Below are 12,721 nucleotides of genomic sequence, written 5' to 3'. Positions count from 1 at the left end.
TTTTTGCTATGTACTCTCTTCCTTGTGTTTCAAAGTTTGAAGGGGAAGAGGTGTGATTTCTGTCACCTGATCTTCAGGCGTTGCATTGACAGCTTCATTAGCATGTCCAATTGCTCTTATGACTTGCTGAAGATGTGATACAGGCTGATCATACAAAATAATCGAAAACTTAAGAGATGCCATGAATACAATAACCCTTTCTAAAAAATAGAAGTTTTCGCTGAAATTATGCCTCACGAAACGACTGAAAATTGTTGAAGTGAGGCATGTTGCAGACATGTTGCTCAATTTGATTTGTTACCATTGCCTAGTCTATTACACGTTCCTACCATACTTCTGCACAGATGAAGCTAATCTTATCAGTAAATGTGTCGACGCTGCGAAAGTTAAGTTCATCTACAGAAGTGCACGAAAGCAGCCACAAGCAAACCAGCCTTCAGCTTGACACTCCAGGGGATGCCATAACTTCTCTTACCCACAAGTCCTGTCACAAATGGCCAGAAACATAACAGCAGCCAGCCGCAGCACACGAATTCTCCAACACCCGGGCCACCAGGCTTGTCTTCAACTGCACCGGCAACCACCCGCCACGCTCCAACAGCTACTGCGACAATGTTCAAGATTGCAAGTGCTGTCGCAGGGATGAATACCGGTGACGAATCAAAGGTGAACCTCCCCGGGTCAGCGTCATCAGTGCTGCCGTCGCCATTGGACGAGCTCTTGTCTTTGCGAGTGACCTCGAACACTGTCTCCGAGAGGCCTAAGGTCTTGAGTAGCACGGTGAGGAATGCGAGAAGCCAGGCAGAGGATGAGATGATCCGCTGCATCCTTTGGTTGTTCCACCAGGCACGAGCTGAGAGCTGGCAATCCATGTACTCCATGAAGTTGTATATGTTGTAGGTCAAGAATAGGGCTAATGTGATGCTGAAACCTGGTTCTGATGACTGCACAAGAGCATAGAGTTCAAACATGACAGTGAAAAAAACCCCAGTATTTATTTACGTTTAATGTAGTGATACAGTTCTAGCCTTCTCAAGTTATACAAACTTCAAAGGACAATTTTTTAGGTATGAATCTGCAGTGAAAAGGAAAAGGAAAAGGAAAATGTACTAGAAACAAGATATGTTTACCTTTGGCAAAAAGGAGTGGTTTGTAAGAAGGCAGTAAGGTCCCAGCAGCGAATAGCACAGCTCAAAAGGCGCCCTCAGCGGCCACACATCTATGACCAGGTAGGCAAGGCATTGCCGGAAATGCAGGCGCTTACAAATGGAGAGAAGGATTGGGTTGTTCCGGCTCACGAGTATCTCAAAGAGACCTGTTGCCCATCTCTTATACTGGGTTAGGCTGGCTGGTCCGCCTGTCGGTGCGCTGCCAAGGAATGCTGGCGGATTGGTGTTCATGAGTGCTGATTTCCAGCCAGCAGCATGGATCCTCTGCCCGGTCAGAATGTCCTCAGTCGTTGATCCATAAACCCAGCCAATCTGCAAAATACTGTCAAGCAATGTAGCAAAATCTGCAAAGAGTTGTACTACTATACACTGTAGGTCTGTAGCAGGACTTTGTAAAGAGAGTGCTAAATACCTCCTGACCCCAACCAGTGCTGGCCTCATAGCTGCAGGCAGACACTTCATTTGCCACTTTGATGCGACTGGATAAGCCTACAATTGGCACTGCGAGCATGTCTCCGGATATGATGCTCCTAGCTGATTCAATCAATTCTTTCTGACTGCCAAGCTTCACTCGCAGCTCCTCCCAAGAAGGTGATCCTGACAAAATACCACCAGTTGGTATAATGATATGAGCTGAACTGAAATGCACCGGCGGTACAGGAACAGGCAGTTCTGAGTTCTGCCAATTGCATATTAGTTTGTGGCTTTGTGCCCATGATTCACCGTACCTTTTGTCCGTCTTGGTTTGACATGTGTGCTGCAGTCTGGCGGCATGCTGTAAATGACTTTCCTTCGGTGAAAACAACCCGTCCCATTATAATAAATTCCTTGAAGGCCAGCGAATCCATATCCTAGTTTCTAAACCCATCAGCCAGAAATAACTGTCAGTAGTCAGTAATAACTAAGGCGCAGAAAGAATAATTGGGCCTCTTTGAATTGGGGGTATGTATTTTGTTGAACAATATGGAAGATGACTGAAATTTCAACTAAATCATTATAATTTGGATCCCAATCCCCTATTTCTAAACAAACCCTTAGTATTAATAACATGATATGTACATGTTCCTTAAAAAAAACATGATATGTACATCTCCACCTTGTACATAACTTCCGTCTGATTTCCAAAAGGATCATCCTGTAGGGCGTTGTAGAATATCTGTGGTGCCTGAACAAATCCACTGTGGACCTCATCATCAAATCCCAACAGGAGGCACATTGCATGGAGGATGACCTGTGGGTTGTTTGCAAACATGTCACAATCCACGTTCAGCATGATTGGCGCATTGGTCAGCACGGCGGAAACCCTTGTCTGCACAACAATAGGATTAGCAATCACTAATCAGCTATACTCTGCTAATCTTAATGCAACAGACCCTTCTCTGAATTTTCTATGTCACTTCAGAGGAGCATAAGAAACACTGACCAGGACATTCATGGCCCCAGCCTTGAAGTGGTGGTGAAATTTGGGGCTCTTTTCTCTTGAGACGTATATGAGACTAGGGAACCCTTCTCCTGTCTTGCTCTTGCTGTTGTCCCACAGGATCTGAGTTAGCAAAAAAGAGCACCAAGTCAGTAAAGATTTGCACACAAAGAGAGATGTTTCGCAGAATATTTTGACAGCCAATTGTTACATCTAGTTACTCAAAATTATACTGCTTCGTCTCAAGTCTCAACCTTAATTATGGTTGGGTGATTCCTGCGATCAGCACCGACGAAGTCGGCTAGCTCGTTGTCACTCTGCAAAAGGGAGTTCTCCTCTGCGTTCTCGATCCGACCTACCAACTTCTCATATTCATTCTGCAACAACGCCAAAAAAACGGACATAAGAAATCAAAAGATCAGACACCGCACGAGTGCCACTGACATGTATAACGACCAGCAAAAAACTTGGCAGCTCACCTTCATGAAAGTCCATTCACGGAAGAACTCTTTATCGGCCATGCGGTCCTCTGGTGGGCCAGAGGAGAAGTAGGCGAAGGGAGCCCTGACACCTACGCCGTGCCTCCTGCAGAACGGCACCCATTGCCTCGCGAATGCCGCGGCCTCGCGCAGCGCGTAGCAGGTCAACGGCGAGCAACCGTCATCGGAGACGTAGCACGCCAGCTTGCCGGCCGGGTAGTCCAGAGCTAGAAGAGAGAGCACGGTGTTCACTGTCACAACCGGGGGCTCCAGCTCCGGATCCGCCGTGGTCACGAACACGTCCACCGCCGGGAGCTCGTCGCCCCTAAGAAAAGAAGTCAGCACGTGAGAACTATGTCCAGACACATGAACGGCGGCATGTTGCGCTGCTAGCCTGCTACCTTTCGGAGAGACGGCCGGTGTACGTCTCGAACCGGACGGGATTCCACTTGCAGTTCATGTTGAGGAGCCACAGGAGCGTGAACCACGCCTCGCAGGCAAGCGCCGCGACCGCAAGCCAGAAGCGCTGCGCTGCGCCGGCGCCACCTAACAGCGAGGTAGCACGGTTGGTGAGGAGGGCGAGGAGCAGGGAGAAGACGGTGAGGTCAGCTAGCTTCCACGCCGTGCGGCGGATCGGGACCCTCTCTTGCAGTTTGAGGCTCGCCATGGCCACTACCACGACCACAGTCCACAGCTCCACAAGCAAGCACCCACCAATGGTGATTATAATTATGACGCAGATAGGATTTTCTATACTAACAGGGCATCAAAAGATGGCCCATTTCAATTTATTAAAGGAGACCACACACACACTCGATGTTCAGTGCATTATGTTACAGTGACTCTTTGACCCCTTTTTTGTTCCGCTGTAACATCATGTAGCTGAATTGACGCATATTTCCCTCTTACTTGTTTCATGGGCTCCTATGTTGTATAATACATATCTGCTGACACTCATTAACAATCTCAATAGTCTACAGCAATGACAAAAACAGTAAGAAGGAAAAACATTGATACAACACAACAAAAAATAATTGAAGGGCTTTCAGGAACTGGTTAATTTCTAAGGATCTGAATGCGACTGTCAATCAAATTAAAGAGGAGGGTGTTCTATGCAGGCTCATCGGGCGCTCATTGTTTAGACCTATCAGTAGTTGTTTAGTTGTCTAATTTGCGTCATGGTTTTTATCTCTTGCTGCTGGTGTTTGGTGTTTTGTTTTCTTTGTCTGCCTCAGTTGCTTCTTCTTTAAAATCTGAGCTGGGATTCCGTTTCTTCGTTTCAAAAGGATTCTCTTTCATACTTGCTTACTTTCAACAGCAGCTGCCTTCGTCAAGAGTCAAGACCGAACACATGCAAGTGCAAACTTGTGAGCTGTATTACTTAAGGAGACGTGGCCAAGCTAAGAAAATCAAGCGATGAAGCAAACGAAACAAATCAAAGGAAAGAGAAGAGGAAAAGAGCACGTAGGGACTTAATTTGTGCTTCAAAGTGATCAATTCTTTGCTCTCCTCTCTAACCCCAATCTAAATGTTCGACAGGAAAATTATTCGTTTGAGCAGCAATGTTCACGACATCACGATGAATGGCTGCTGAACTGCTTGCGTTGTGTAGTGGCACAAAAGAAAAACAATGTGTTGTTACTTCTGACTGCAAGGACACAATGGGCAATCTGAAGGTGCACCTAGAAGGCGTGGTCGTACCTGCCAGGGATCATACCGCTGTCGCGCAGTCGCCGGTGCCGATGCAGATCGGCTGCGGCGGCAGAAGTACGCACAACCTCACAAGGCGCAAATGATAGAGGCGGGGCGGATAAGGCGGGCGGTCGGGTAGGCGTGATCCGCGGTGGCGGATGGCGACCATGGCGCGGGCGTTTAGGTCCAAGCCAATCAAGGAGAGGTGCTGGGAATCGTCAACAGGAAGGAAGGAAGCGGCGGCGGCAAGGTCGCGAGGAGACCGACTTTTTTTTATTTTAGGTCTTTTCACGAAAAATTTTCACAAATAGATCCCGGCGGAATCAATTTTAAAAATGGACCCTTAGGATGGCTAGCGTCAAGCTACAACATCTTTACGCCAGCCTCCATGGCGCCAAGGTACCCACCGTCGTCGCTGACCGGGCATCTGACGTGACGCCAAGGCTCCAATCAGGCTAGCGCCAAGCCTCCTACACAAGGCAACGCCCCTCCTTCCTGGTCGAAACTTCCTCCTCATCCTTCTTCTCTCCCTCGGATTTTTACTCGCCCTATACTACGAATCAACATTTTAGCTTAGGAAACTTTCATTTGATCCGTGGATCTTGAAGAGCAAGGTATCCTCTCTCCCTCGTAGCTTTTTTTCACATCGATTCGCTATATATTAGTTGCATTTTTTAACTTAGGGTTTCATGCAAATGTAGGATGCCGAGGCGTGGAAAAGCTAAGAAACTAAGGTAACCCCAGCGCACGTATTTATGTTATGTGCTCATTGTTGTGGATGAAATGAAAAATCTTAATTGTAGGTTTATTGTTAAGTGCGTTTAGTTCTTACAACGAAATAAACTAAATTGTAGTTATGGCGCCAAGCTGATCGGAAATACCTTCGATCAATTGCCTCTGCCTAGTGGTGTTCCAGTGCCTATGTGCTTTTGCGGCGATCCTTGCAAGGTAGCCAAGTCCGATGAACATGCCACGTATAGGTAGAGGTATTGGATGTGTTCCAACTTTGCGTTTGAACCTACACTTCGTCAGCGCCGCATTAACATGTTGGTAAGAAATTGTTGTTGTCTTATAATTATTGACCATATTTTTTTTGTTTTATAACAATTGCATTTGTTGTAGACCCCTCCACCGCTATGTGATTTTGAGCAGTGGATCGACACTGAAATCAATCCTGAAGACAAGGAGTTTTTGGAGTATATGTTGCGCTGGGATGCAGAGAGGAAGAAGATGATGGAGAAGAGGCTCATAGAGAAGGCTGCGGAAAAGGAGCACAAGGAAGAGGAGGAAAGGAGGCGTGTTGCTGCGAACAGAGAGGAGAGGGAGAAGAAGCTTGAGCGTGCATGCCGAGCGAAAGCAGCGATTGAGGAGAATCCCGATACCTTGAGGAAGGGAAAGTGGCCTCGTTGCACTCAGTAGTCATAATTAGTTTCTAGTTCTATGGTTTATTTATAAACAATATTTTCTGCTGCGAGACTTTTATTATGTTGTCATATAATGATGCACTTTAAGTATGGACATGCAAGTGGTAGAGGACCTATGTTTATTTTGCGATGTAATGCACTTCGAAGTTGTACTCTAGTAAAATTTTTGTAGAAAATAAAAAGGATACTTGTTAGTGAAATTTTGGTAGAATTTTCCCTACTTTTTGATGCAGTCCATACAAAATTACGAGATGAATAGTGAAGATAAATACAAATATACAAGCATATGACACATTCATAATAAAATCCACAATAGTTTAGAATGAAAGTCCATATACACAAATAGTCCATATAGCACAAAGTCCATATACCACATAGTTCGCAATAAGTACCCTTAGTGCCTCCTAGTCTTACCCTTACCCTTGTGACCAAGGGCATCGGTGCCTGGAGTGTAAGGAGAATGTGGGTGACATAGTATAGTGCCTACAACATGTGTAGGCTGAGTCAAGGGAGTCTCATGGAGCTGAGACGGGCCAAACTCCTCGGGCCTCTGGTCATCGTCGTCGCCGTCGTCGTCCTCATCCTCGGATGCAATTGTTTTTGACCCTGAGGGACCTTGCCTAGACATACCAATGCCTCCTTCACGTGGGGATGAAATGTGCACGTCTCGCGTCGTGGTAGTCCTGCAGCCACAATGAGCAGCCGCACGGCGAAGCCGACTAGACAGATGCTGTTGTGAAAAAACTAGTTAAACGAAAGAATGTAACACATTAATAAAGTATTTGAAAGAACAATTTGAGTCTTACGTCTAGAAAACTTCGCGTCTTGGGGTCCGTAACTCTAGGACGGAAATGCTCAATATCTCTAATCGAGCTTTGGAGCGTACGGCCCTGCAACAAATTTTCAGGAGTCTGTAGTCACTAAAGCAATAAATGATTAAGTCATTAACTTTCTTACACACTAAGTCACTAAATGACTAAATGATTAAGTCAGTAAGTCACTAAGTCCTTATCTAACTAACTAAATCACTAAGTAACTTAACATAGAACATAGAAAAGTAAAACAATTGTCTTACCATCCTATCCAGGATTGGTCCTGTCTCCACCTGCCTTCCAGCACGAGTATTTTGGTCGTACACCATATCTTCATCGTCGGATGAGTGGATGTCGGCGTAGTCATCTTGCGTCCATTGTACCCTCAGCCTGTGACGCGTCGCACCTTGGTACCAAGTCTGGTATTGCCTGTACTCACTGTTTGTGTGCGGCTCGTTGTTCTCGTCCACGTTATCGTGGAACTGCTCCCATTCCTCAATATAGGCCTGGTGGAACGTGTGCCACTCAGAGACCTTCCGTTTGTTCTTACGATCCACGCTGCACGTACGTTAGATGTTACTGCTAGGTAAAATTTAGTTAATGGTAATGGAAATAATTCAAATAGGAAAACACTTACTTGTGTAACTCCACACTAGTCGAGGTCGTAGGTGTTGGCCAAATCTGCATGATCCCAAAGTAGGTGTTGGCCAAATCTGCCTGATCCCAAAGTGACGTGCTACTCGATCAGGCAGGTGGTACTCGACAGCATAGAAACATATGAGAGGCCACTTCATCCTGTAAAGATCGTCGTCGGCCGCACACATGACGCTAACGGCAAAAGGAAGTGCGTCCTCTCCTTCGTAAGGCTGCCAATTTACCTGCAACATGTCAAAACAAGATGTTAGTTGTTATACTAAAGGAGTATAAAGCATGTGACAAAAAATTTGACTTACACTATGAGCCGTGAGCGCGTCCAGCTCGTTGATGTAATCTAGGTACGCGCGCTTCAACCTCGTATGGCCAACCTTAACCAGATCCCAAAGATATGCCCATGTCGGCTGTCGTCTCGGTGGCTCACCTGGGAACCACGGTCGATGATCCATAATCTCGGGACGACCAACTGGAAGACGGGTCCACATCCATAACTGCAATAGGTACACGCACCCACCAACTGATGCGGAGCCCGAGGTCCGATGGCACGCCTCGCACAGCTACCGGTACAGGAAACACAGCACAGCTGACCCCCAACTGTATTGACCCATCTGCTGCCAGTCAGTGAGGTAGTGGATCCACATCCAAGACGTAGTGTCACCTGTAGCGTTTGGGAAAAGAACGCAGGCAAACAGGTGCAGGATCCACGCCCTGTAGTAGTGCCCAACTGTCTCCGCACCCATGTCCTGGGGGCAGTGTCCGAAGTGTTCCCGCAGTCAGGAGATTAGCACTCCGGATGTGCGAGTCCCTTGATCCTCAACCTCTCGCCCAAGGAAGGCTGCCACTCGTGCTCTCCAACCCTCTGAGACGCATGGCCCAGTTACTGGATTGCCGCGAATGGACAGACCCAACATCTTCTGACAGCCCTGTAGGGTCACTGTCATCTCTCCGAACGGTAGGTGAAAGCTGTGAGTTTTGGGCCGCCAACTACATTTTGCAGAAATATTACTTGTCAACATGTAAGTATATAATAAATTGAACATGAACGGAGGCAATAGAAGCAAGATAGTACCTGTCAACCAATGCAGTTATAGCCGCTGAGTTGAACTTGGGCAGCCCACGACAAACCTGAAAGGAGATGATATCTAGGCCCGCCATCTGTAGCAACGGAGTGTAGCGGTCGTCGTACTGCAGTGCCAAAAACCCATCATGGGCTCTAGAACGAAGGAGCAGAAGGACCTGCATGCAAACAAACAGGGTCAGACGTTTCTGAGAAACAAGACGTTGACGCTTGCAAAAATTAGATCATCAACTGTAGATTCTTACCTGCCCTCCTGCTATGAGACGACCTTGGTGGGTCTGGTCGTACACCTGGTCTAGTAGGTGGAAGTGCGCCATCCTACAAAAAGTCAAAAACAAATAAAATTAGTAAACAATAAAACATAAAGTTAAAGATGTACAAGCAAAAGGTACTATTACAATGAAACATGACTATTTGAATGAATAAGACACATATGAAGTAATGAAAAGAGCTACTAGTCGCACCTCACTAATCTGCCAAAGGCAAGTGCGTGAATTATGGCCCAATCTACCGCACTTGCCGCACTCGTTCTGTTTTGGGTCAGTAAGAAATGGTGTTGCTCTACCACGATTCGTTCTTCCGGATACCTGATCTATAGTCATGTTATGCCTCGTCCTCTTCCTTGTTCCACGCTTGTTCCAACGGTAAGCTGGATCCGCAACGTATTTTGGCCCATCATATGGAGGCCACTCTCTAGGATCCCGGAAAGGCGCGAAGCGGGGGCTCCATGTGCGCACAAGCGTGTCTACACTGAACTCATGAGGTATCATGCTCTCGATATCGAAATTGCGATGCCTAGCTGCTGCCACCAAAGGAGAACATACGAAGTGGTACTGCCTTGGCCTACCACAAGTGCACTTGAAACCTCGAATGACTACCACATGTATCCTCGACTCTCGAATCTCGTCGTCGGATGTTGTCCCGCCCCTATGCTTGACCTGATAAGTCCCTGTGCTGAGATCAAAACATTGCACCTCATGTGTGGCAGCCCTTTCATTTGCAATCCTGAGGTGTCTCTTTGGTTTTTCAGCCCATCTCTCCCCATCACTCTGCAACGCTTCTGCTTTGGCGTGTCTTTCATTGAACCACGCAACAAGCCTGTAGAAGGTGAATTCAACAATTGCGTTCAGAGGCATACCACGTATCCCCAATAGCAACTTATTGAATGACTCGACCATGTTACTGCACTGAAACTCGTACCTCCATCCACCGGCGTCGTGAGATCTAGTCCACTTATCCAGATCTCTCATCAAACTAGTGAGCCATTGTCTACCTTCTGCATTTGTTGCGGTCCTGACCTGCTCCAATTTGCGCTGAAAGTAATAGTCCTCAAGCTGACGAGCAGCAACTTGAAACAGATCAAAATTATCCTTCACACCATCCTTCCGAAGAAGGTTCTCCGCAAGGTGCCGAGTACACCAACGATGATGCAAAGGTGGATACCCCTCTATCTGCTCTTCCACAGCATGAAGTATGCCCTGAGGCCTATCGGATATGACGCGAACCTCCCTACCAGGCCCAACCACATGTATCCGGACTAGTCTTAAGAACCATCCCCAATTGTCATTGTTCTCTCTCTCAACCAATGCAAATGCCAAAGGAACCAACATGTTGTTCGCGTCACAAGATATGGCTATAAGAAGTGTGCCCCTGTATTTGCCAATCAAAAACGTACCATCAATAGAGAAAACAGGACGATAGTGCCTAAAGGCTTCCACACACTGAAAGAAGCACCAGAACGCACGCCTGAATATCTACCTCCCATCCTTCCAAGCATTTGGTTTTGGTATGTACTCATAATGCATGCCTGCATTCACCGCTTTTATTGCATTAAAAAGCACTGGCAACTGCTCGTACCTAGACTCCCAATCCTCATATATCATCTTCCACGCTCGCTGCTTAGCCCTCCAAGCTTTACCATAAGTTATCACATAACCTCCATAAATCTCCTCAACGGTTCTGATAATTGTTCTAACTTTCATGTTGGGTTGTTCCTTCAATATTCCCATCAACCGCTTGGCAATTAGGGTAGATGTTAACTGCGGATGCCTCACTGTAAACTCATGGTCAGCACAATTGTGTGGACCGACAACTTTTGTGATCTTCCACTTTCCGGTGATATTTTGCTTCCTTGCACAAACCCTCCATGGGCATCGTTCCTTGTCACACACAACCGTGTAACAGCGCTCCGCATATAAATGCAACACTTTGTAAGGTCTCTTCCGTATCACCACAAACGCCTGTAACCACCTCTTCAATGCGGGAAGGTCCTTAAATACCCTTCCCTCCTCAATAACCATACTAGGACTAGCTTCTAAGAGCTCATCATCACGTCCTTTTGCAAACGTCTGCTCGGAAAGAGTAAGATCGCTAAACTCGTGAACTATCGGACCACGACGTCCAAGGAAGATACGCCTGAACATCTCAATATCACTCTCTGTCATCTCTCCAGCAGGGCGATCATCATCAGAATCAAGATCCACTCCCATCTCATATGCATATTCATCATTCATAATTTTAACACTATTGGAGCCACACAATCCATCTTCACATTGCACTTGCGCAGCAATTAGAGGCACATCCACATTTTCTGGAATATCTCCTGCGACATTAAGTACAAATATGAGTAAAGAACAAATTGATGGAACGAATGGGGTTAGCTCCCAACAATAGAAACTGATAAGACACTTACTCGGATCATTCTGAGTGAAAAGGAACTCATTAGGAGAGTCCGCCACATCATCAACAATCCGACAAACATGTCCAACTACTTCATTGGGGGCAGATTCAGCATCGGGAATCGTAGGTGCAACCTCCACGTCCATAATAGGTTCTGGGACGGGAGGATCGAAGTGTGCCCGTTGACCCATTGGTCGGGAAAACCGACGAGGACTTGGATCAACTCCCACCCGACGAACAACCACTTCAACACTTGGGGAATGACCATTCATAACCGTTCTCACATATTTTTCCCACTGGCCTGCACACCGAATTGGGACAATCTTCCTTTGAATGTTGAGAGGGGAACCTAGGTGAAGTATGCCCTCAACTGTAATTTCATCATCTCCATGACAATGTAGCTCCTCCCGAGCCCTTGCAAGCAACTCACTAAACGAGGGTTTCTCATCAAATATCACAACCTCACACTGCATGGCAACAAACTTAACACATCCATAGTCATCCCTTTCCACGGTGCCTCCATGATATATGCTCACAACGTTCTCCATCTAATACATCAATATAACGACACACAATTCATTTAGTCCATAATAAATGAAGCATTCTAAGCACAAGGTCTCTAGTATGAAATGAGATAGTATCAATTGACTACTAACTACTAAATACAACTAACTAACTATGTTACCTAATATGTACCGATGTACTTAACTATACAACTACTTAACTAAATATCGTAATAACTAGTTTACTACGTAACTATACATCTAACTACGTAAATAAAATTGTACATGAGTATTCTCTATTCCTTCTATCATTGCAATTCATACAAAAAACCTACCAAATTATATTAGTTTTCATATCTAACAATTCTATCTATCTGTCAATTTATCCATCTAACTATTTTATCAAACAGTTCTACCTACCTATCTAAATTCTACCTAACTATTCTAATATATCTATATAACTATTTTATCTAGCAATTCTACCTACCTATCTAAATTCTACCTTCTTTTATCTATCTAGTTAACTATAACTCTTCTTAGAGTTTAACCTCATTGGTGCACACCGGCGGCAAGGGGTGGGGGCGGCGCCGGGCGGGGTCGGGCGACCTCCGGCCGTGGAGGGCGCGGGCGCCGGGCCATGGGCCACCAGCGGGGGCGGCCACGGGCGCCCGGGCTGGGGGCGGCCGGCCTCCGGGCAGGGCGGGCGCAGGGGCCCGGCCGGGGGGCACCGGCGGGCGGCTCCGGGCGCTGGGCGGGGCGGGGCGGCTCCTGGCGCCGGGCGTGCGCGGGCGCGCGGGGGGGGGGGTGGGGA

General features: G+C 46.6%; 1 protein-coding gene across 3 annotated transcripts; it reads right to left on the bottom strand.

Annotated features, from left to right (window-relative positions):
• Positions 1-151: 151 nt before the first annotated feature.
• Positions 152-4,932, bottom strand: LOC101780722 (cellulose synthase-like protein H1). 3 transcript variants are annotated; one of them, XM_022823606.1, is made up of 10 exons: positions 4,770-4,932; positions 3,470-4,663; positions 3,069-3,393; positions 2,844-2,966; positions 2,593-2,712; positions 2,266-2,478; positions 1,898-2,027; positions 1,582-1,766; positions 1,131-1,481; positions 152-944 (listed from the first exon to the last, which is right to left on the bottom strand). In XM_022823606.1, exons 2-10 carry the CDS (start codon positions 3,733-3,735, stop codon positions 393-395), a joined length of 2,265 nt encoding a protein of 754 aa, XP_022679341.1. In that variant the 5' UTR covers positions 3,736-4,663; positions 4,770-4,932; the 3' UTR covers positions 152-392. The 3 variants fall into 3 exon arrangements, with proteins under 3 accessions (XP_022679341.1, XP_004953420.1, XP_022679339.1); XM_004953363.3 differs by having other exon boundaries at positions 3,470-3,614; positions 4,770-4,930; XM_022823604.1 differs by having other exon boundaries at positions 3,470-4,932.
• Positions 4,933-12,721: the final 7,789 nt, after the last annotated feature.

This window comes from Setaria italica, chromosome I, assembly GCF_000263155.2.
Source record: "Setaria italica strain Yugu1 chromosome I, Setaria_italica_v2.0, whole genome shotgun sequence".
NCBI classification, from domain to species: Eukaryota; Viridiplantae; Streptophyta; class Magnoliopsida; order Poales; family Poaceae; genus Setaria; species Setaria italica.
The sequence above is the reverse complement of the archived record's forward strand: the minus strand, read 5'-3'. Positions and strand labels throughout refer to the sequence as shown.

What these genes read in the sequence shown, in the direction of transcription:
- LOC101780722 (XM_022823604.1), bottom strand. Translation starts at nt 3,735, where the DNA reads ATGGCGAGCCTCAAACTGCAAGAGAGGGTCCCGATCCGCCGCACGGCG. An exon ending in CAAACCAAGACGGACAAAAG is followed by an intron (nt 1,767 to 1,897) that starts GTACGGTGAATC and finishes GTATTTTGTCAG; the next exon opens with GATCACCTTCTTGGGAGGAG. An exon ending in GCACTGGTTGGGGTCAGGAG is followed by an intron (nt 1,482 to 1,581) that starts GTATTTAGCACT and finishes AGTATTTTGCAG; the next exon opens with ATTGGCTGGGTTTATGGATC.